Source organism: Rhinatrema bivittatum, chromosome 2, assembly GCF_901001135.1.
Source record: "Rhinatrema bivittatum chromosome 2, aRhiBiv1.1, whole genome shotgun sequence".
NCBI lineage: Eukaryota > Metazoa > Chordata > Amphibia > Gymnophiona > Rhinatrematidae > Rhinatrema > Rhinatrema bivittatum.
In genome coordinates, this window is record NC_042616.1 from 10,722,201 (window position 1) to 10,744,116 (window position 21,916).

A 21,916-nucleotide genomic window follows, 5' to 3' on the forward strand; every position below is an offset into this window, starting at 1 on the left:
GGTTCCCGACAAAGCTTTCTACCTCACCCGAGAGCATTAACTCTCTCAACCTGTTCTACTACTCTGCTTCACAGTACTACAGTGCCAACTTTCCAGACAAAGCTGTTCTGTGACACGTAAGGCACCCACCTACATTTCCGCCGCCTGCAATGCGGCCTCAGGCACCAATGGACTACATTTCTTGACCTCACATTTCTTGGTCTGCAAAACAAACAAAAAAAAAAAACCCAATAGGAATGGACTCACAACGGTAGCTACTTCCGTTGATATTTAGTGAGCTCATCCCTGACTCCCTGTGACATCAGATAAACCTCACCTCAACATCTGTACGAATTCCAGACACAAGTTCTATCGACTTTATACAAACACGCTCTACCCGTATTTCTCAAGATTCCCTACAAGGGAATGAGTCTGGATTCACACGAATCTGACTTGCATTGTGTACAAAAAAAAAAAAAAAGTAACCGGTTCCTGAAACCTCTACAAGTGGTGGTTCAGAGACTGGATCATGCTCAATGATTCTCCATCTCTCACGTCCTTAAACTGACTGCCCAGCATTGTTGATTCCTGGCCGGACAAACTCAGCATCACACTTGCCCCCCAAAGGGGGACCTAACTGCAGAGGGAAGTCCAAACATCCTCTCACTAAGACTTCTTACTAATAAGGATCTTTTGCAGCCCTGTACAACAGGAAAATGGAGAGCTTTGTTTGATTTTTCTCTGAGCTCACTCAAACTCCAGGAGCCTTTCTCATTGATTGGCCGCAATGCATAATTATGTATTCCCTTCGTCTGTTTCCTCTCATCTCTATCAATCACTCCACAGATGCAAAGAAGACTGGGCGATTCTGCTATATCGCAGATAGGCATAAAACCAAGCGCATCTGTACCTCATCGCGCCAACATAACCAAGACGTCCATGGTACGGTTCCTATGACGGCTTTCAATCCTCAACCCAATTCTCCTGGACGCACCTCCTAGTTTCTTAACTAGACCGAGTGAACATCCTCTCGACACCTCCCTACATCTTAGGGCGTGGACATTGAGCTCGCTTATCTACGTTTTTTCTCCTATCCTCGGGGCAACTCTCCATCACATTCAAGTACCAGTAAGATTGTCCCACTGCGCTTCCGAGTGTTCATCAACAGGTATAGCCCCTTAACTGGCTCACCTGGCGGTCTTTTGTTCTACCTCCATCTTGCTGCAGCAAAAGCAATGCAACTCCTCATGAGTTCCTGCAACCACCATTACAGCTTATTACCTTAAACTAGAGGAAAAACCATTTTCAGGTTACTCATTGGTATACCTCTTCATGTACGGCCTATTACGCCTACATCCACTTACAAAACCACCAATGCCGTGGCACATTAACATGCATTTCTAACAGGTAAGCTGTTGTTCCTTGCACCTTTACACAATTGTCACCTTTGCTCCTTGCATACAGGTGTTTTTTCCTATTTGAGTTCACTCCTGCAAGAAGACCAAGTGAATTACAACCATTGGTTCACTACCCTCTTTCTTTTCAACTTCACCACGGCAGGGTAACCTTGCACACTCACCCGGAGTTTCTGCTAACAGTAATGTCCTGTTTCTGCATTAACCTAGACATCACCTAATCTACGTTCCATCCAAACCTCTTACACTTAGCAATAAGGAGAGGTTGGCATACCTTGATGGTAATCGTGCACTAACATACTACAATATGCGCACTCTGTGTCACCCAATCGACCTTACAACTGCTTCTTCGTCAGTCCAAACGCACAAGTGTCCAGTGCCGACAGTAACTTCATCCAAAGCGATATCTAATTATATCCTTTTCAGCAATAATGGAAAGTTGCAAATGCTATCTGCAATCCTAACGACACATCAGGTGCATGAGATTACAACCTAGATTGCCTCTCTCTCCATCAAGTACCTCTCATAGACATCTATGAAGAGGCAACACAATCACCGCTACACTTGTCACATCCCACCGGTGTTTACAAAAACACAGTGGATGATCCTTTGTGACGGACTATCCTACAGAAGTGCAAAATTCTAAACAGATACAGCCTTCATAGGAACTGTCCGCCATTATTTCGTATTGAGCAAAAAAAAAAATTGACACATACTAATTGCTCAATACTGCAGCTGGGGACTCCCAGACAGCATGGCTAATTCATCTATCTATGGAAAACACAGTTTACGGTAAGCAAAGTTGCTCTTCCTCCCTCTATTCTTACCTTTCTCCTTTCTGGTTTCTCCTGTGGTCCAGCAACTTCAGCTCCTCTTGTGTTGACTGCAAAGTTGGGAATTGGCCAGAACTGGCAGCAGATGCTGAGAGATTGCACCCCTGTTTATGCGTGCACTGTATGTTAATGTTATGATATTTCTCTTGCAGATACCATGCCAGTGTGTTGCAGCAGTTGCAAGGAACATAATGCAGTGCTGAGGAGGCCAAAGACGGGTCACTCTCTCTGCAAGGAGTGCTTTTTCCTGGCCTTTGAGGAAGAGGTGCATCAGACTATTGTGTCCGCCCAGCTCTTTCAGCATGGAGAGACCGTGGGGATTGGGGCCTCGGGGGGCAAAGACTCCACTGTTCTAGCTCATGTCCTAAAAGTGTTGAACGAGCGTCATGGTTATGGGCTGACCCTCTTCCTGCTCTCTGTGGATGAGGGCATCACAGGTTACCGTGATGACTCCCTGGAGACTGTGAGGAGGAACCAGCAGCAGTATGAGCTGCCTCTGAAAATAGTCTCTTACGAGGAGCTCTATGGCTGGACCATGGATGACATCGTGAGGCAAGTGGGATTGAAGAACAACTGCACCTTCTGCGGGGTCTTCAGGAGGCAGGCGCTGGACAGGGGAGCCCTGATGCTCGGGGTGGACAAGATCTGTACAGGTACGTAGCCTGCAAATCATAGTGGGAGCACAGATTCGACATGTCATTGTTATGTGTACCGGTAATGCAAAGGATGCTGAAAGGCTCGGCTCTTACGTAAGGCTCGGCTGTCACTGCATATTACGTGCACAGGTAATGCAAAGGATGCTGAAAGGGCAGGCTCGGCTGTCACTGCATATCACGTGCACAGGTAACGCAAAGGATGCTGAAAGGGCCAGCTCGGCTGTCATGCACAGGTAACGCAAAGGATGCTGAAAGGGCCGGCTTGGTTGTCATGCACAGGTAACGCAAAGGATGCTGAATGGGCCAGCTCGGCTGTCATGCACAGGTAACGTAAAGGATGCTGAAAGGGCCGGCTCGGCTGTCATGCACAGGTAACGCAAAGGATGCTGAAAGGGCCGGCTCGGCTGTCATGCACAGGTAACGCAAAGGATGCTGAAAGGGCCGGCTCGGCTGTCATGCACAGGTAACGCAAAGGATGTTGAAAGGGCAGGCTCACTGCATATTACGTGCAAAGGATGCTGGCATGCAGATGTGGACAGGAGAAAACAAACAACTTTAAAGTTTGGGTTTTTTTGTTTTGTTTTACCTGTTGGTGGGGTAATCCTTGCCCAGGAGCTAAGGTGCCCCTTGAAATGGCTGGCACAGGGGAGACTGGAAGGGCTGGCTAAAAATGAAAAGACTGTCATAGTCAAGCAACCAATGCAGAAGAAGAGCTGACAAGAGAGCCTGGATGGCTTTTTTTTTTTTTTTTCCCCTTTGCCATGGTGCAAGTATAAAAGGGGGCTGTGGCTGAAGAGGTGGCAGGATGGAGGTAGCATTGTGCTGCTGTAGAGAGCACCTGGTAGCCATGAGAAAGTCTTTCACTGCCTCCTGTGGTGCTGATTTTAAGGGGGTGAAGCAAGCAGGTCAAGATACAGCTGCTTCTCCCATTGCAGCGTCAGCGTGAAGGAAGTTTCTACCACTCCTCAGAGGCAACTGAAGGGGCTTGAGGACACAGTCTGGATCCTTGGACCCGCCTCTGCTGCAAAGTTTAATACACGGGGAGACCCGGATAAGTGCTAGTGGTGCTGTCAAATAATGGAGGTGCCCTGGGAAAGCCCCCATCCTCCCCAAAAGACATTTGTTTGGGCCAAGAGGAGAAGAGATAAGCAGGTTGCATAGACAATACAAGGATTCCATTCTAGGTTTCACCTCCAGCAGCTGCCTGGTTGGAATATGGTCAGGGATGCTGAAGACAGTAGTTTCAGTGGAAGAGAGGGCCTCCTGGCTGTAAATGCCATTGGAAGGACATCAGCTCCCTGGGATTTTGGTGGAAGAAAGCTGTGTGAGGAATGTGAGTGTATTTATAGAGCACTACCTTTCCAGTAATACTAGCAAAGCAAGGATATCATTGGAGAAGGTTGGTGCTGCGCTGAGCAAGAGTGGTCTGCAGTGTCTCGGCCAACGTTGTATAAAAACAAACACCAATGGATTGAGGGAGCAATTAAAAATTGAAGGGAGTGTGTGTGTGCATGTCTGAGAGTGAGTGTGAAATTTGTCTCAGAAATTTCCCAGCTGGGAAGAAGGTAAGGGGATAAAAGTAGGTAAAGTAAATTCGGAGCTGAAACTCAGGAATTTTAATCAGCTCTTCATAGCTAAGAATTGGAAGAGTGGCTGAAGACAATTTAAAAAAAATAGAATTCTCTTAGCTGTTTGTGAGTAAGCATATTACCATACTCGAGTTTCATAAAAGGAAGCTATAGAGTGTTGAGCTAATAGCCTTCAATAATACAGCACAATTATTGTCCAGCTATCACGAAAAATGTATTTTTGGTGGCAGGCCAAGGGAGCCTGGTGACAGTCACTGGAACACAAAGCGCAGGGGGGATCCAGTGCCAAGGAACAGAAGTCTAAAATACCTGCTGAGCTCTAGAGCTGTCTCCAGAAAGATGGGAAGAGCTCCACAATTACGAAGGAATGAAATTGGACAACTCTGAACCAGAATCAGACTATTTATTTAACATTTTTCTATACCGACCTTCAAGGTTGAATACCATATCAGGTCGGTTTACATCGAACAGGGGTAGGTCAGTATAACATAACGTAACATAAGGAAACAACTTTTTTATAATTAGCGGAGACAAAAGCAGAGAAGCAAAAGTTACATAATAACAAGGACCTTGAACTTGGAAGCTGGTTCAGCTGGAAAAAGAGAAGCCTTAAGAGTGTATTAAATTAAATACATTGTGAAATGTCCGAGCCTGGTCTAGAGCTAGTTAGCTTATTAGGGTAGCAAACTAGTGAATGAGGTGAGAATTGGAGTGGCGAAGTTCGAAATTCATATTCATAAGCTGATTAGTTATCTAATGAAAGTTTGATGGATCAGGGAAGGCTTGTAAGAAGAGCCAAGTTTTGAGTTTGTTTTTTTTTAAATGTTGGTAGGCACGGTTCCATTCTGAGATCTGCAGGGAAGTTGTTCCAAATGGCTGGACCTGCTGTAGAAAAAGCTCGGTCCCTGGTAGAGATGAGTCGTGTGGCTTTAGCTGGCGGGGCTTGTAGTGCTCCTTTGTAGGTTTCTCTCATTGGTCTGTTGGAAGTGTGGAGTTTGAGTGGGAATTCAAGGTCGAGATGGAGGCGGTTATGAATTGATTTGTGAATTAGAGTTAGAGCTTTGTGTAGAGCCCTGTGACTGACTGGTAACCAGTGTAGATTGCGGAGGATGGGCGTAATATGGTCTCTCTGGTTGGTGCTTGTCAAAATTCTCGCTGCAGCATTCTGTATCATCTGTAAGGGCTTGATTGTTGCGCTGGGTAGGCCGATGAGGAGAGCGCTGCAGTAGTCAATTTTGGCAAATATTAGGGATTGGAGAACAGTCCTAAAGTCATGAAAATATAGGAGAGGTTTGAGTCTTAACACCTGAAGTCTGTAGAAGCACTCTTTTTAGTTGTGGTTTTGATCATGTTCTTTAGGTTAAGACGGTTGTCTATAAGTACTCCAAGGTCTCTCACATGCGTGTGGGTGAGAAGGTGTTTGTGATGTATCTGAGACGGGAGGTTTTCTTGGTTGGAGGAAATGAAGAGGAGTTCAGTCTTAGAGGCATTGAGGACCAGATTTAGACTGTTGAGATTAGTGATGGCTTGTAAGCTGTTCCAGAGTGCGAGGGATTTGTTAATAGATTCTGTTATGGGAATCAGAATCTGAACATCGTCTGCATAGATGTAGTGAATGAGGTTAAGACTAGTTAACAGTTGGCAAAGGGGAAGGAGGTAAATATTGAAAAGGGTAGGTGATAGGGAAGAACCTTGTGGTTCACCTAGAGAGGAATTTGTAGATGGAGATTCTTTATTGTTGATTTTGACTTTAAAACTTCTATTACTGAGGAACGATTTGCACCAATTGTGGACTGTTCCCGATATGCCTATGTCTGAGAGGCGATTCAAGAGGATGGGATGGTTGACTGTGTCGAAAGCCGCCGAGATGTCTAAAAGGATTAGGAGAAAGGAGTGTCCTTTATCTAGCCCCATAATAATATGGTCAGTTAGAGATATGAGTAGTGTTTCTGTGCTGCGAGATTTGCGGAAACCGTATTGGGAAGGGAAAAGTAAGTTATTTATTTATTGTATTTATTTTAAGTTTTTCTATACCGGCATTCGCAATAGATATCGCATCATGTCGGTTTACAATTAACAAGTGGATAGGTAACAAACAAGGTAAAAAACTAACATTTATCTTAATAATAATAATAATAATAGTTGTAGTAATAATAATGATAAACATTAAACAAGAGAAGGTTAAGGTATGCAGTTACAATAAAACAAGGGAGTAATACAACTTGGAGCATAGAAAAGAAGCTGGGGATTAAATAGAGAGAACGTAAATGCCAGTCAATGTGCTTAAAGCATTAATGAATAGTCCTTGTGAGGTAGGGATATTAATTATGCGGTAGAGATATTAATTACCATGAATAAGGCAAAGTCTGAGCGCCTAGTTAATAATGGAATAGGATCAGTTTAGTTCAGGAAAGGCTTTCAGGAATAGCCACGTTTTGAGTCTTTTCCTGAATGTGGGCAGGCAGGGTTCCTGTCGCAAATCTGGTGGGATAGAGTTCCACAGTGTTGGTCCTGCAGTGGAGAAAGCCCTGTCTCTGGTGGTTATGTGCCTCATGGATTTGGAGTGTGGTACTTGTAGTGTTTCTCTATAGGACTCTCTGATTGGTCTGTTGGATGTAAATTTTTTGAGAGGAATTTGGAGGTTGAGCTGAGAATGTTGATGAATAGCTTTGAAAATAGTGGTTATGGACTTATATATGATTCTGTAGTGAATTGGCAGCCAGTGCAGGTCTTTGAGGATTGGTGATATATGGTCTCTTCTCCGTGTGTTAGTTAATATTCTTGCAGCTGTGTTTTGAACCATCTGAAGGGGTTTCGTGTGAGATGAAGGGAGACCTAATAGCAAAGAGTTGCAGTAATCTAGTTTAGAAAATACTATTGATTGCAGAATGGTTCTGTAGTCATGAAAGTGGAAGAGAGGTCTTATTCTTTTTAAGACTTGGAGTTTATAGAAGCAGTCCTTAGTAGTTTGATTTATGAATGCTTTTAAGTTTAACCTGTTATCAATGATAGCTCCCAAGTTTCTTACTTGTTGAGTTTGTAAATTGTGTGGGGGATTTGAGTCGGTGTTACTGTTTTCCGATGAAATTAGGAGGAGTTCGCTTTTTGAAGAGTTTAGTATTAGATTGAGGTTGGAGAGGAGTCCATCAATTTTTTTAAGACAAGTTTCCCAGAATTCTAGGGTTTTGCTGAAGGATTCTTTGACGGGGATGACTATCTGAACGTCATCTGCATAAATAAAGTGTTTAAGGTTTAAATTAGTTAGCAGTTGGCAAAGAGGGAGCAAGTAGATATTAAAGAGTGTTGGTGAAAGGGAGGAGCCCTGTGGAACTCCCGTAGATGAAGGGTGGTGTTGAGATTCCTTGTTGTGAATTTTGACTTTGTATTTTCTGTTCCCTAAGAACGATTTGAACCACGAAAGTGCTGTTCCTGTTATTCCGATGTTTGCTAATTGAATTAGTAGGGAGGCGTGGTTAACCGTATCAAAGGCAGTTGAGAGGTTCAGGAGGATCAGTAAATAAGTGTGACCTTTATCCAGGCCCATGATGAGGTAGTCGGTCAGGGAAATTAGTAGTGATTCAGTATTTTAAAGCTTTTCTGAAGCCATATTGGGATGGGAACAGAATTTTTTGTTCCTCGAGGTAGTCTGAGAGTCTGGAGTTAACTAACTTTTCCGTTACCTTAGCTATGAATGGGAGATTGGATATAGGACGGAAATTGGTAGGATCATTAGGATTTAAGTTGGGTTTTTTCAAGAGCGGTTTGATGGATGCAATCTTCAGGTCGTCTGGGTAGATTCCTTGTGCTAGGGAGCAGTTAATAATGTCTGTCAGAGCGTTGGAGATTGTGTCTGGTATTAACAGGAGAAGTTTGGAAGGGATGTGGTCTAATGGGTGAGATGAAGGTTTCATTTTCTTTAATGTAGAAAGTAATTCAGTAGTAGTGATGGGTTCGAAGGATTGTAGAGTAATGTCTTTGTTGTGGTGGAAGTATGTGTTGGATGGCGTTGAAGTGTTGGTTCTCAGCTGTGTTATTAGGTTGGATATTTTGTTGCTAAAGAAGAGGGCCAGCTCCTCTGCTTTTTCTTGAGCTAAGTTGGCAGGGATGTCAGGAGTCGAGGTTTGTGTTAAGTTAGATACATAGGCAAAGAGGGCTTTGGAATCAAAGATTATGTGATGGATCTTCTGGGCAAAGAAATCCCTTTTTGTTTTTAATGTAGCGCTTTTGTATTGGTGGAGTGTTTAAGATTTTGAAGTTCTTCTTTAAACCACGGTTGTCTTTTGGAGGTGTTGTGTTCGAGTTTTTTTGTTACCAGGGGACAGAGATTGTTAGCTGCTGTTTCTGTTATCTTGGACCAAGAGTGGAGGGCTGAGTTGGGTGAAGAGATGTCTATGAGTGGGAGTTCTGGGCCAAGATGATTGTGTAATTCCTCGGAAGTGCAAGATTTCCTGTATATGAATTCCGGTTGTGGGACAGGTTTTCTGCTTGATTGTTCTAGCAAAAAGGTGGAAGATATTAAAGTATGGTCAGACCAGGGAACAGGTTGGCATTTGGGTGAAGTTGATTGAGAGATGCTAGAGTTTACAAATATTAGGTCCAGGGTGTGACCTGCTCTGTGGGTGGGTTTGTTTATGATCTGCTTGAAGCCTATGGCCGACATGGCGGTTAGGAAAGATTCGCAATTGGTTGATAGAATGGGGTCGTCGACGTGAATGTTAAAATCTCCCAGTATTATGGCGGGATGCTCCAGATTTAGGTAAGTTGTTGTTAATTCTAGTATGGGTGATGCATCGGATTCTAGAAGGCCTGGAGGAGCATAGATTAGAAGAATTTGCAGACTGTCAGATTTGAATAGGCCTGTTTCTATTTTTGAAGGTGAGTTAATTGGGAATTGAGTAATTTTTAGCTCTTTTTTGGCTGCTAGGAGGATACCTCCACCCCTTTTCTTCTTTCTAGGGATAGAGAAGATATCATAGGTTTGAGTTGGGAGTTGGTTTATCAGTGCAGTGTCCGTGTGTTTAAGCCATGTTTCAGTTATGGCGCATAGGTCTGGATTTTTCTCTAAGAGAATGTCATTGAGTATTAGTGTTTTCTTGGAGAGCGATTGTGCGTTGAATAGTATCAAAGAAAAGAGCACTAGGCCTAAAGTTTGGGTGAGCGGGTTGTGATCTTCTAAATAATCCGAGAGCTGGGTGTTGACCAATTTCTCTGTGAGTTTGGCTAAAAATGGTAGATTCGAGAGAGGGCGGAAATTAGCCAGAATACCAGGGTCTAGGTTATGTTTCTCGCGTTTTTTAGACTATCTGGGTTGAGACCTTGAGTTAAGCAGCAGTTTATGATTTTAGTTAAGGGACCAGAGATTATGTTTGGGATAAGTAGCGGTAGCTTGGAAGGTATGTTGTCCGGGTGGCTGGATGGTTTCTGCCTTTTTAGAATGGATTCGATCTCTTTGGTCGATGTTAATTCGAATTTGTCGAATTTGACTCCCTTAAGAATGTAGGTGTTATCGAATGAGGTGTTGTGGTCAGTCTTGGTAGGGAGGAGAGCAAGTGTGTTTGAAATCTTCTGCTGAAAGAATAGGGCTAGTTCGTTTGCTTTGGATTGAGCTTGTTCGTCAGGTATCGACGGTGGTAGAGACTTTGTTATTTGAGAGACATATGCAAAGAGGGTTTTTGCATCAAATTGGAGATCATGGATTTTTTTTCCGAAGTATTCTCTTTTTGCTTTTAGAATTGAAGTTCTGTAGAAATGTAGAGTTCCTTTGTAAGACAATAGTGTAGTGGTGGAAGGTGCTTTGCGCCATTTATTTTCTTTGTGGCGTAATTCTTGTTTTATCCGTTTGAGTTTGCTGGAAATTTTAAAAGACAGTACAGTCTTTAATTTTAATTTTTAAAAGACAGCACAGTAATTTTTAAAAGACAGCACAGAAATTTTAAAAGACAGTACAGCTGAGATATAGAAAATAGAGTGAACCTTCAGGTGCAGAAACTAATAGCATATTTTCTGTAAAGGTATGAATGGGAATGAAAATATAAATTGCACAATACTGGTACACATTGTTCCTTATAGTCAATCAGAGCAGGGACTTTTCATTAACCATTTGTTTCTGCTTTAGTTAGAAAACAGTTCACCAAGCTGTCATGGACACACACTAAGGGACCTCGTTAGTAAACTGGAAGATTCATGGGGCAAGAGCAGAGTTTTGTTTTGGTTTTTTTAAATTAATTCCATGGTAGGATAGTAGGTAACTGGAGCAAAGAGAAGAAAAGAAGACAGACAGCTGATTCTCACATAAAGACCAGAGGAGACGATGCACCCCAAAGTCCAGAAAAAAAAGGTGTGCATGCACCTACACAGTGGGACATCAGTCTGGCCAGAGAAAGGGACTGTAAATGAAAAAGAAACAAACTAGCACATAAAATAGAGAAAAAAATATAAGACCAACTAAGCAAAGAGAAAACACACAAAACTACAGAAGCACAATAAATAGTAAAATATACTTACCTGGTAAGTACAACCACAAAACCTTGCAAGTTCTGCAAGAAATAAAACCATCACAAATAATCAGTTCCAAATCATAAATCTGACTAACTTCAAACAAAGGAGAACAGAGAATAGAAAGAAATTAAAGTTATCAAATAAGGCGTCATAAGAACCGGTTCTAGGGAAGAAAGAGTAACTTATTTAGCTTACTGTTTGTTTTTCCCAAATATTGTGTTGGCTTGGTTGTTTTTATTTGAGCCCTGTGTTTTTCTAATACAGTTTCCTCGTAGGACTACACCATTTACTTATCCTCGTTGCACTCAGCCACTGATGGGGGTAGATCTCTGTCACTGGAGGGAGCTGTTCACACAGACTAGGTTTAAGTAGCCCTTAAAGAGTCCTGCACATAAACCTCCTATCCTTTACAGGTACTTAACTATTTATTTATTTATTTATTTGGAACTTCTTATATAAACAACTCGTTCACAGCTGATAACGTTTACATTCCTAAAATTATCTCACACACAGCCTTATAAACATAAGACTATTTAATTTACATCACACAGTTTAAAACATAAGGCTCTTATGTGATCAGCTTGCTTACCTATAGATCTCAGCATAGTGTATAGCTTTGATTTGTTCTCTGAATTGCTTCAGATCCTAACTCATACCAAAAGCCTAAATGGATCAAACTGCCACAGCATAGGTGTATTGCAATATTCCCAAATCTTTATTGCAGGTCTCATTATCTGGGTAGTTTAGGTCCTCTTCCTGGCTGAGGTCTCTGAGACTGGGCCTTGCAGGGGTCTCCCCTTCAATAGCAGGCACTCAGCCCTCAGTGTAAGCTGAATGCATCAACACTGAATCCCCCATGGTGTACCTAGACCTGGCAGTGCACTCCTAGAGCGCTGGCCAGAGGATCCTCTTGAACTGTGTAATGTACCTCAGGATCCAAGACTGAATGCTGATCCTTTTGCTTGTCTTTCCCAGGACACAATGCTGATGACATTGCGGAGACAGTCCTGATGAACGTCCTGCGTGGGGACATTGCACGACTGCGACGTTGCACCGCTGTGGCCACTGGTAGCGAGGGAGCCATTCCACGTTGCAAGCCACTGAAGTATGCCTATGAGAAGGAGATTGTCCTCTATGCCTACTTCAAGAAGCTGGACTACTTCTCGACCGAGTGCGTGTACTCCCCCAATGCGTACCGCGGCCATGCACGTGCCTTCCTGAAGGATCTGGAAGCCCTGCGCCCTAGTGCTGTCTTGGATATCATCCACTCAGGTGAGCATCTGTCCGTGAAGGAGGATGTGAGGATGCCGGTGCAGGGCACCTGCTCCCGCTGTGGATACATCTCTAGTCAGGCCTTGTGCAAAGCCTGCGTGCTGCTGGAGGGGCTGAACCGTGGCCTACCCAAACTGGGCATTGGCAAACACCAGAAACTGCACCATAAACTGCTAGCTCGGGAGCCACTCACTGAACAGGAGGAGAGGAAGCTGAAGGTGCTGGACTTCTGAGCTCCACCAGGCAGTATTTAATGCTCCAATTGTTATATTGGTGGCTCCTGATGAAGAGGGAGTGTGTAACTGCTCTCTGATTCCTGTACGTGCCCTTAGTTTACTAATTGAGAAGCACATTTATTTTGCAGGTTCTATTTCCACATCTGTATTACATAAGAGCAAACATTTCGGCCCATCTAGTCTCTACCCGCTTTACATCCTGCTGCACAATCGCTGTCTCTGCCTTTATCCTTGCTACCCTCCCATTACAGATTCTCTGACATTTTTTTCAGAAGCTTGGTTAGGACTGGACAATTATAGTAAATGATGGAAGGTAAAGACCAAACTGGCGGCAGTTTGGTTAGCATTGTTCTCAGCTGCTCATGTGATGTCAGGAGCTGCAGCTGGAACACAGCCCAAACGTGCTCCATGGCCACACTTCAGGGACTGAACGCATGGACAAAACAAACCTTTTAAATAATTGGTTGTTCCCTGTATGTACCCGGATCAGTCCAGACCGTGGGTTGAGCCTTCTGTCCAGCAGATGGAGATAGAGAAAAAACTAAAAGGGTATCCTATATCAGGACAGAGCCTTCCCTGCAACCCTTCAGTATTTCTGTCTCCAGCAGATGCAGGCAGCTGAACCTGCGGTTCCCCTTCTCAATTTTTTCTCCCTGTGGGGATTATGTACTCTTTATTTATCAGGATCAAGCAAGTATTAGATTTGATCGATATTTAAAAAAAAAAAAAAAAAAAAAAAAAGTTTTGAAAGATTTCTCTGTTTCTTGGAGACAGTTCTGTCTCCTCGCTCTGCTGGGGGCCTGGGGGGCTTGCCACTTGATTCTTCAGCCTAGGCTCCCCATTTCCCGGTGACCTATGGCCACACTTCAGGGACTGAACGCATGGACAAAACAAACCTTTTAAATAATTGGTTGATTTTCTAGCTCAAACAATAACAAATTGTATGGAACAAGGCTTATGTATTTTACATTTAAATTAAAAACAAGCAAAGATCACCGCCTAAGTCTATTTTAAAACCCCATATACTGCTCTAAAAGTAGCAGAGTAACTGTACCCGTTGGACAAGCTGAAGGATTCATTAGAATTTTATCTCGGGATTGTAAAAGCTTCTAGAATTCCTTGGTGCGATGGGGGAAGGAAGGGATTACATTATACCTCAGATCTGATGTCTCTTCCCATTTTAGAATTGCACTTCAGTTCATCCACCATAGACCTTGTGATATGCTGCTTGAGGTAGGATGATTTTGAAATCCAGGCCTTTCACCCGCTCTGCAGCCTCTGGAAGATAAAACAAAACTTGAATGTTATTTTCTTAGAAATTTGATGTGACCTAATACAGATAAGTCAGGCATGAGAACATAGTCTGACCCAGCATGGCACTTCTTAACATCCCAGTTTGGGTGAAACAAGGGTCCCTTCGTCAGGAAGATTATGAAAAAATGGAGAGGGAACGTCTTGAGGAAATTGTGCATAATTAAAAACTGTGTGAATATATTGGAGAAGGTTTCAGATAAATTTGGTGGTAGCATCTCAAGTACATTGAGAGTACATAAAGAAATGAGTGAATGTCGGGGAATACGTTGAGAGCGTTGAGCATGGGAAGACATTAACATTACAGACATTGTGAACACTGGAAAATATATATGTATTGCCAATTTTCTTGAAGTGGCCTTTTCTTCTAAACAACTCCAATGTTTGAGAATTGTACTTTTGTGAATGATGTTTTTATATATGTGATGTGTGAATGGTAGGATTAAGGTTTTTAAAGCTTTATTTTTGTGGTATGCAGTTTGTACTAAAACATGTAACAGATACATTTCTAAGAGATTTTGTTATAATATTTTTACATAAATAGTATATGTATAAGGGAATTACTCTCATATCACATGTAGCATCCATTGAGCCCAGCATCCTGTGTCTCAGTAGCCAGTCTGGGTCACAAGTACCCGGCAGATCCCACAAAGTAGATGTTTCTAGTTACTCACTTCCAGGGCTAGCAATAGCTTTCTATCTGGTTAACGTTCCCTGTACGTACCCGGATCAGTCTAGCCCCCTGAGTTCATCTCCCCCCATCAGCAGATGGAGACAGAAAAAAACTTCGCTGACACTGTATCTAAGCAACCGTGCCAGCTGCATTTCCTCAGTATTTCTCTGTCTCCAGCAGATGGCAGAGGCTGTTAATCCTGCAGTTGACTAATTTTCGGCTAATTTTTTCTTTTGAGCCTTCCTCCCAGGGGTTTCTTTTCTTTTCTTTTTTAGAATCCTTAGGGTTCTTCCATGTCCAGTTGAGGCCGCCAAGCCGAGGTTGGTACCCTTGAGTGTGCTTGGTCTGGGCACATGTGAGGTGTAAATCTGGTTGTCTAGATCCCTCCCTTCATGAGGCTGCTGAGGAGGCTGCAGGCTCTTTACAATACTAAAGTTAATTTAAAAAAACCTGTTTGCACCGGAGCACCACTCTACAAGCGAGCAACTTCCTCCCCTTAGGTAGGAGCTTTTTGTGGGGCTCTTAGGTAGGAGCTGTTTGTTTGGGGGACTTTTTCTTCTGTCATGGTGACCTCACCTGGCCGGCGCGGAAACGGTGGCCATTTTGGATTTTGCCACGGCAGTTCCCGTGTTGCTGGGGGGGCCGGCCTCCATCTCTCTCTGGCCCATTCTGGGTTGGGGAATGAGCAGGGAGGGCTAGAAGGGGGGAGGAAAGCTCTGGTTTGCCTGTTTTTCAACCAGATCATGCTGGTTTTGGTGTAGGGAGGCTTTTCTCCACAGACTTTGTTTTGTTACTTCATGATGCCTATAAGGCCAGACAGAAAGCGGCTTGGAGGATTACACAGCCACAGATTCCACCAGTCCAGCCCACTGAGGGTCCTTCAGGGGTCCCAGGAGGTCTCCTATAAGAACATAAGAAATTGCCACGCTAGGTCAGACCAAGCATCCAGTCTCCAACAGAGGCCAAACCAGGCCACAAGAACCTGGCAATTACCCAAACACTAAGAAGATCCCATGCTACTGATGCAATTAATAGCAGTGGCTATTCCCTAAGTAAACTTAATTAATAGCCGTTAATGGACCTCTCCTCCAAGAACTTATCCAAACCTTTTTTGAACCCAGCTACACTAACTGCACTAACCACATCCCCTGGCAACAAATTCCAGAGCTTTATTGTGCGTTGAGTGAAAGAATTTTCTCCGATTAGTCTTTTTTTTTTTTTTTTGTCAAAATCATTTTTATTAGAAACATGCGTCTACAGCTACATCAGCCTCAATAGAGGTAAGTCATGCCAACCAGAAGCAAGTGTATAAGAGAGACATAGCTCAACAGAAACTGGTATACAATTAACAATGCAAGTGCGGCAGCACGCACACGTCCCTTCTTTTTCCAATGTATATCCCTCCCCCCCCCCCCCCCCCCCCCCCTTCAGGTCACAACACATCCACCACAAGCACACTCACACTTCCACCCATCCATCCTCCCTCTATCGCCCTACCCCCCCCCCCCCCCCCCACAGGGGACGGTGTTTTAAGAACAAACAGCAATAGAATCAAGCGTGTACATTGACAGTAAATCGAGAAGAGAAAACATGACACACTTCCATCAAACTTGTGAACCAAAAGGCATTGGGGGTAATCACTGCTATGTCCATGCAGTTTGATATCCAGTGTTTAAGAGTTGGGTTTGTATATCCAGAGGTAGCAAATCAAAACAAGCAGTCCAATGAGCTGTAGAAGTAGCATCCAAAGTGCGGCCCGTTGAAACAATATCTAGTCGTGTCAGCTGCATAGTTGACGCAAGTTTAGAGTACCAGGCTCTCAGCGGAGGTTGTGTCGTGGGATCAATCCATAAAGCCAATATCAGCTGGCAGGCTAACAAGATAGCAGTGCGGCCAAAGCGTCCAGCAGCAGCATGCGGGGTAATATTGCCACGTAACCCAGATAGCAAGAGCCTCCCCAACCGCAGAATATGGGAAGTAGTGCAGCACGCCACATGTGACAAAACGCCATCCCAAAATGTTCGAAGGGTCGGGTACTGAAACAGCCGGTGAGCCAAGGTGCCAAGCACAGCATCGCATTTTACGCATTGGGGTGAGGATAACCGGCCCATACGGTAACGTCTAACATCATCACAGACAATATGATGTAGGATCCGGAATTGCAGGTCCCGCAAAGTGATGTCAGGCACAGTGGCGACCATAGTTTTATGTTTAAACGTTTTTATTGGGTTTTATAAAGAAAACAATACTATACAGGAGAGAGTAGACTCAGATCTCCCTCCGCAAACAAAACCCAACATAATACAACCGTTTCCCCCCCCCCCCCTGTCCAGAACTCCCACCCCCCTCCCCCCGAGGGCAATACAGTAACACAATAGTAATGGAAAGTCGTATAAGGAGGCCACAATTGTATAGTCCATAACAAGGGATTGATCAGTCATTCAGTACCATGCTCCTGGCTCGGGGTGACAATCGTTGAAGATATGGACCCCAAACACTGGCAAAACGACGTCGACGGCCAGGGGAGCCACGGGCCTCCAAACCCTCCATGGTCATCAGAGCATGCAGTTGATTTCTCCACGTCCAAAAAGAGGGAGCTGCCGGAGATCGCCACGTCAGTAGAATTGTCTTCTTTCCCACCAAGCTCGCCTTTTGTATCAACATGCGATAGCCAGGATCTTTAACCCTAATAGGCGAGACGCAACCAAATAAAAACCACAAGGGGGATATAGGCAATGCCACATCTATCAGATCTGCTAAATAGTCCGCAATCCGGCGCCAGAACTCTCGGATCCCGGGGCACGTCCAAAAACCATGAGACAAATTGCCCACCACTCCGTGACAACGGACACAAAACGGTGTGGCAGCCACGGTCAGTTGATGGGCTCTCTGGGGAGATATATAAGCCCGGGTTAAAAACTTGTATTGCATCTCCCTAAAATACATGTTGGTAGAGATCCTGGCTATACGCCGAAAACAAACACGTAAAATAAAACCAGTTAGTTGAAACACTCCATCAGCATGCCAGCGAGCAACCAGGGTAGAGCAGACATCTACCTGAGCCCGCTTCTGAAGGGCCCTATAGTAGCGGGACAAGGAGGGTGTAGCTGTCGCCCCAAAATGGAATATATCATCGAGAGACTTATAAGTGGCTAAGTCCCTGGTAGCCGGAGATAAGGACTTAAGATAGTGATGTGCTTGTAAAAAGGGAAACACATGGGAGGTGCCCAAGTCATAAAGACCTTGAAACTCCTGAAACTGCATTAACGCCCCTTCTGGTGTCCATAAGTGGCCCAAATAGGTCACCCCCCTGGCCTCCCACATCCGGAACATGGTAGACTGGGAACCCGGCTGAAACTCAACATTGCCCCTGAAGGGCATGAAATAAGCACAAATGTTGGGAATCTGCAAAAGCCGAGTAAGACGGCTCCAAGATTGTCTGATCGGCCGTACGATCGCCAGATGCTTTATATCAGAAAGGAGACAACACGCTCTGGCCTGCAACACATAAGCAGGGGTCAGTGGATATAGCATGGTCCGATCCAAGGACAGGGGAGTATAATGGGAGGAGCCCTGCAACCAATTGCGCAGAAGCCGCATGTTACAGGCAAGGTTATAGTGAGCGAGGTCAGGAACCCCCAGCCCACCACCCCCCCAGGCGTTTTGTAGCCACCGGAGGGGAAGCCTAGCCCGGCCACCCCTCCACAGAAAACTGTTCAGGACTCCCTCTATACGGGCAATATCTCGTTTATGTAAAAGGAGCGGCAAGTTCTGCAGTAAGTAAAGCCACTTGGGGAGCAATACCATTTTAAACAAGGCAACTCGTCCCGTTAATGAAAGGGGAAGAGACCTCCACGCGGTAAGCGTAGTTTGGGTAAGACGAAGGAGGCGAGGCACATTAGCTTGGTAAACTAAGTCTGGGTTCGAGGGAAGGTACACCCCCAGATACCGAATAGTGTCTCCAGCCCATTGAAGCGGAAACCCAGCCCCCCAAGTGTCTCTCAAGGTGGGGGGATAGGCCAAGGCAAAGGATTTGGCCTCATTAAGCCGAAACCCGGAAAAGGTCCCGAAGGTCCCCAACAGTTGTAAGAGTGGCGGCAGGGAAGTGCGGGGATGGGTAAGGAAAATAAGTAAATCGTCTGCAAAGGCCACATATTTAAAAATCCCAGATTCCATATAAAGACCCTGTACCTCCCGAGTGGCAGCTATCTTATGGAGCAGGGGCTCCAATTGCAGCAGGAAGAGGAGAGGAGAAAGCGGGCATCCCTGCCTGGTCCCCCGCTCAACCCCAAACTCCTCCGATTGCGAGCCATTAGCCACGATGCGTGCTCGAGGGGCTGTGTATAAAAGCTGAATAGCCTGCAAAAAGAAGCCCTCAAAACCCATGTGCTGCAAAACATAAATACCTCCATTCCACCCTGTCAAATGCTTTTCAGCATCAAAGCTGATAGCAAGGTATGGGCAGGACAGTCGTTGGCTCAGAGTCATAGCCGCAAGGATCTTACGGATGTTAGACAGGGCATATCTTTGGCGTACAAAGCCCGCCTGATGTTCCCCAACTAAGGAAGACATGCATGTAGCCAATCTCTCGGCCAAAATCTTAGCCAGTAATTTGTGGTCATAATTTAACAAGGATATGGGGCGATACGATGCTGTCTGTAAGGGGTCCCCCCCAGGCTTGGGTATCAGGATAATATGAGCCAAGTTATCATGGGCGGGAAAAAAACCCCGACCCACCAACTCTGTAAAGGCCAGGGCTAAAGGCTGGGACACAGACTCCCTTAAAAACTTGAAGAATTCCGCTGAGAACCCATCGGGGCCCGGGGCCTTGAAAGACTTAGAACTGTGGATGGCCGCAGAAACCTCCGTCTGAGAAATAGGAGCGTTAAGCCTCTCCTTCTGCTCAAGGGTCAGCTGTGGTAAGGACAGGCCCTCACAAAACCTCTGACAGTCACCCGGGTCCCCTCCCTCAGAGGAGTACAATGAGGAGTAAAAATCCCGAAAACACTTTAAAATAGTGGGGGTATCCCGAACCACCCCTCCAGAGGAGGTGCAAAGTGCCGGAATATAGCGGCTGCGCCTGGCGGATTTTATAAGATTAGACATCAGTTTTCCTGCCTTATTACTGTATTGATATAATTTGTATTGATAATATAGGTAACTTTTCTTCGCACGTTGATGTAGCAGAGCATTGAGAGCGTGTTGGCTAGACAAATATATAGCCTTGTCTACGGCCGAATGGGAACGGATCCAAGTAACCCTGGCCCGTCGTGCCCGTACACTCAGGTCCAAAATGCGGCGGTCCAGGACCCTACGCCGCTGGGCAGTATAAGATATGATTTCGCCGCGATAAAACCGCTTTAGCGGTATTCCAAAATAAAATGGGTTGAGTTTCGTGAACATGGTTATTGGCCACATAATCTTCCACTTAAGTAGGAGAAAGTCCTTGAACTTCTCATCCCGGGCAAGGTAATATGGGTAGCGCCAATGTCGTTGTGACGTGGCGTGGGACTGAAACTGCACCTCCATCCACACCGGGGCATGGTCGGAGACTACTATGCTCTCAATGCCCGCCGCCTGTAGACGATGAAAAACGTGCGTACTCATAAGGAAATAGTCAAGCCTAGCAAAGGAACCATGCGCCCTCGAGAGATGGGTAAAATCACGTTCCATCGGGTGCAAGGTCCTCCAAACATCCAGGAGCTGTAATTGAGTCTCCAACAGAGTGGGACCCCTCCCGGCATTCGAATCCCAGCCCCGGCTCCGGGATGTATCCACCTGAGGATCTCGGACTGTATTAAAGTCCCCTCCAACAATTAAGATGTCTGATAGATAGGGTAATAGGTGCGCAAACAGACCCCTATAAAAACGGGGATCGTAGGTATTAGGCGCATAGACATTACAAAATACCACCCTGCAATTATACAGATCTGCAACCAAAATGATATAACGCCCCAGGGGGTCCTTAATTTCCGTGCCAATGGTAATGGGGAGCTGTTTATGAAAAAGAATAGCCACTCCCGCTGATTTGGAGGAGGCCGAGGCATATCGTACCTCCCCCACCCAGGTCCTACGAAGCTTTGCATGCTCGTCATCCGTTAAGTGGGTCTCTTGTAAGAAAGCCACGTCAGCGGAATGTTTTTTTAAGTAAGGAGAGCACTTTCGTGCGCTTGATGGGCGAGTGAAGACCGCACACATTCCAAGAGAGCAACTTTGTAGATTTACTCATTGTGAACACCTACAGGGATAGAAGCCACAAGGTGGGATAGAATTAGAACGAAAGAAGGCCCCTCCCAGCCGAGGCCCCCCCGTATAGCAATCGAGCGCTCCATACACAAAATGCAGTCACCTCCATTACACACAACCCCCACTGTTGTACTTGATCGCCCCCGGCCCCCCCCTTCCAAACCCCCCACCCCTCCCCCGCCCCCTCCTCCCTTCACCCCCCCTACCCTTCCCCCCCCCCCGACACCTGTTGTGCCCAAATACCCTGTCCCCACTTTCCCACCACCCAGGCCTTCATGAAGAAGGCTAGAGATCCGTAGAGATGTGTACAGGTCCCCCCAATTAGAAATTATCAGGAACAACTCTCAATGGGATGCAACATACAGTAAAAGCTAACTATGCGTCAACTGGACGCCCACTCACAGGGCCACAGCCAAGGATTAGTACTCTGTAGGCCTGTAAGACCACAGCCCGCAGTCCGACCTTAAAAAATGCACAAACAGTCTGCAGACCAGGCCTGGTACAGCAAAGAGTCAATGAGGAAAAAAAAAAAACCTCCTCAGTTGTGAACAGTAGATGCAGCACCACTCCATGGTGTAGTTGGATAGCATATGGCTTTCTCCGTGTCTTCTTCAAGGCAGCTTGTCAACAAATTGCTGAGCTTGATCCGGAGAGTCAAAAGTGTAAGCAGCATTGTTGTGCCACAGCCGAAGGCGAGCCGGGTACAATAGGGAAAACTTTACCCCTCGATTATGAAGAGTAGTGCAGAGAGGCGAGAAACGCCGCCGGGCCTCAGAGACTGTAGAGGAGAAGTCCTGGAAAATCCGGATAGGTTTGCCCTGATATAAGAGCGGTGATTTATTACGGGATGCCCGCCAAATCTCAGCCTTATGGGCTGAGTTTAAGATTTTAGCAATAATTAAGCGGGGCCGGCCCGAAGTCGCAGGGCGGGAGCCTAGCCGGTGGGCTCTCTCTACCACCAGTTTCCCACCGAGCGCAGGCAGCTCTAGAACCTCCGGTAACCAGGCCTCAAGCAAGGGGCAAAGTGCCGTGTCCGCAATATCCTCAGCGAAGCCCAGGAACCTCAAATTGTCCCGACGAGCACGGTTCTCTAAGTCCTCCACCTTTTGTGTAAGCGCCGTGATTAGCTTCCCGTGATTCACCACGTTGCTCGACACGGCCCCGGCGCCATCTTCCACCCCCGACACCCGTGCCTCCAGATGATCAAG

At 45.4% G+C, this 21,916-nt stretch overlaps 1 protein-coding gene across 4 annotated transcripts in view; it reads left to right on the top strand.

The window, feature by feature from the left end:
* LOC115083514 (cytoplasmic tRNA 2-thiolation protein 1-like) overlaps positions 1-21,916 on the top strand; it is a 101,998-nt gene that overhangs the window by 22,312 nt on the left and 57,770 nt on the right. For 2 of the 4 annotated variants that reach the window (XM_029587385.1, XM_029587386.1), the window contains 2 exons: positions 2,380-2,880; positions 11,946-12,242. In XM_029587385.1, the coding sequence (XP_029443245.1) occupies positions 2,380-2,880; positions 11,946-12,242 (798 nt within the window). Of the gene's footprint in view, positions 1-2,379; positions 2,881-11,945; positions 14,295-21,916 lie in introns of those variants that run through there. The other 2 variants (XM_029587388.1, XM_029587387.1) reach the window with 2 other exon arrangements.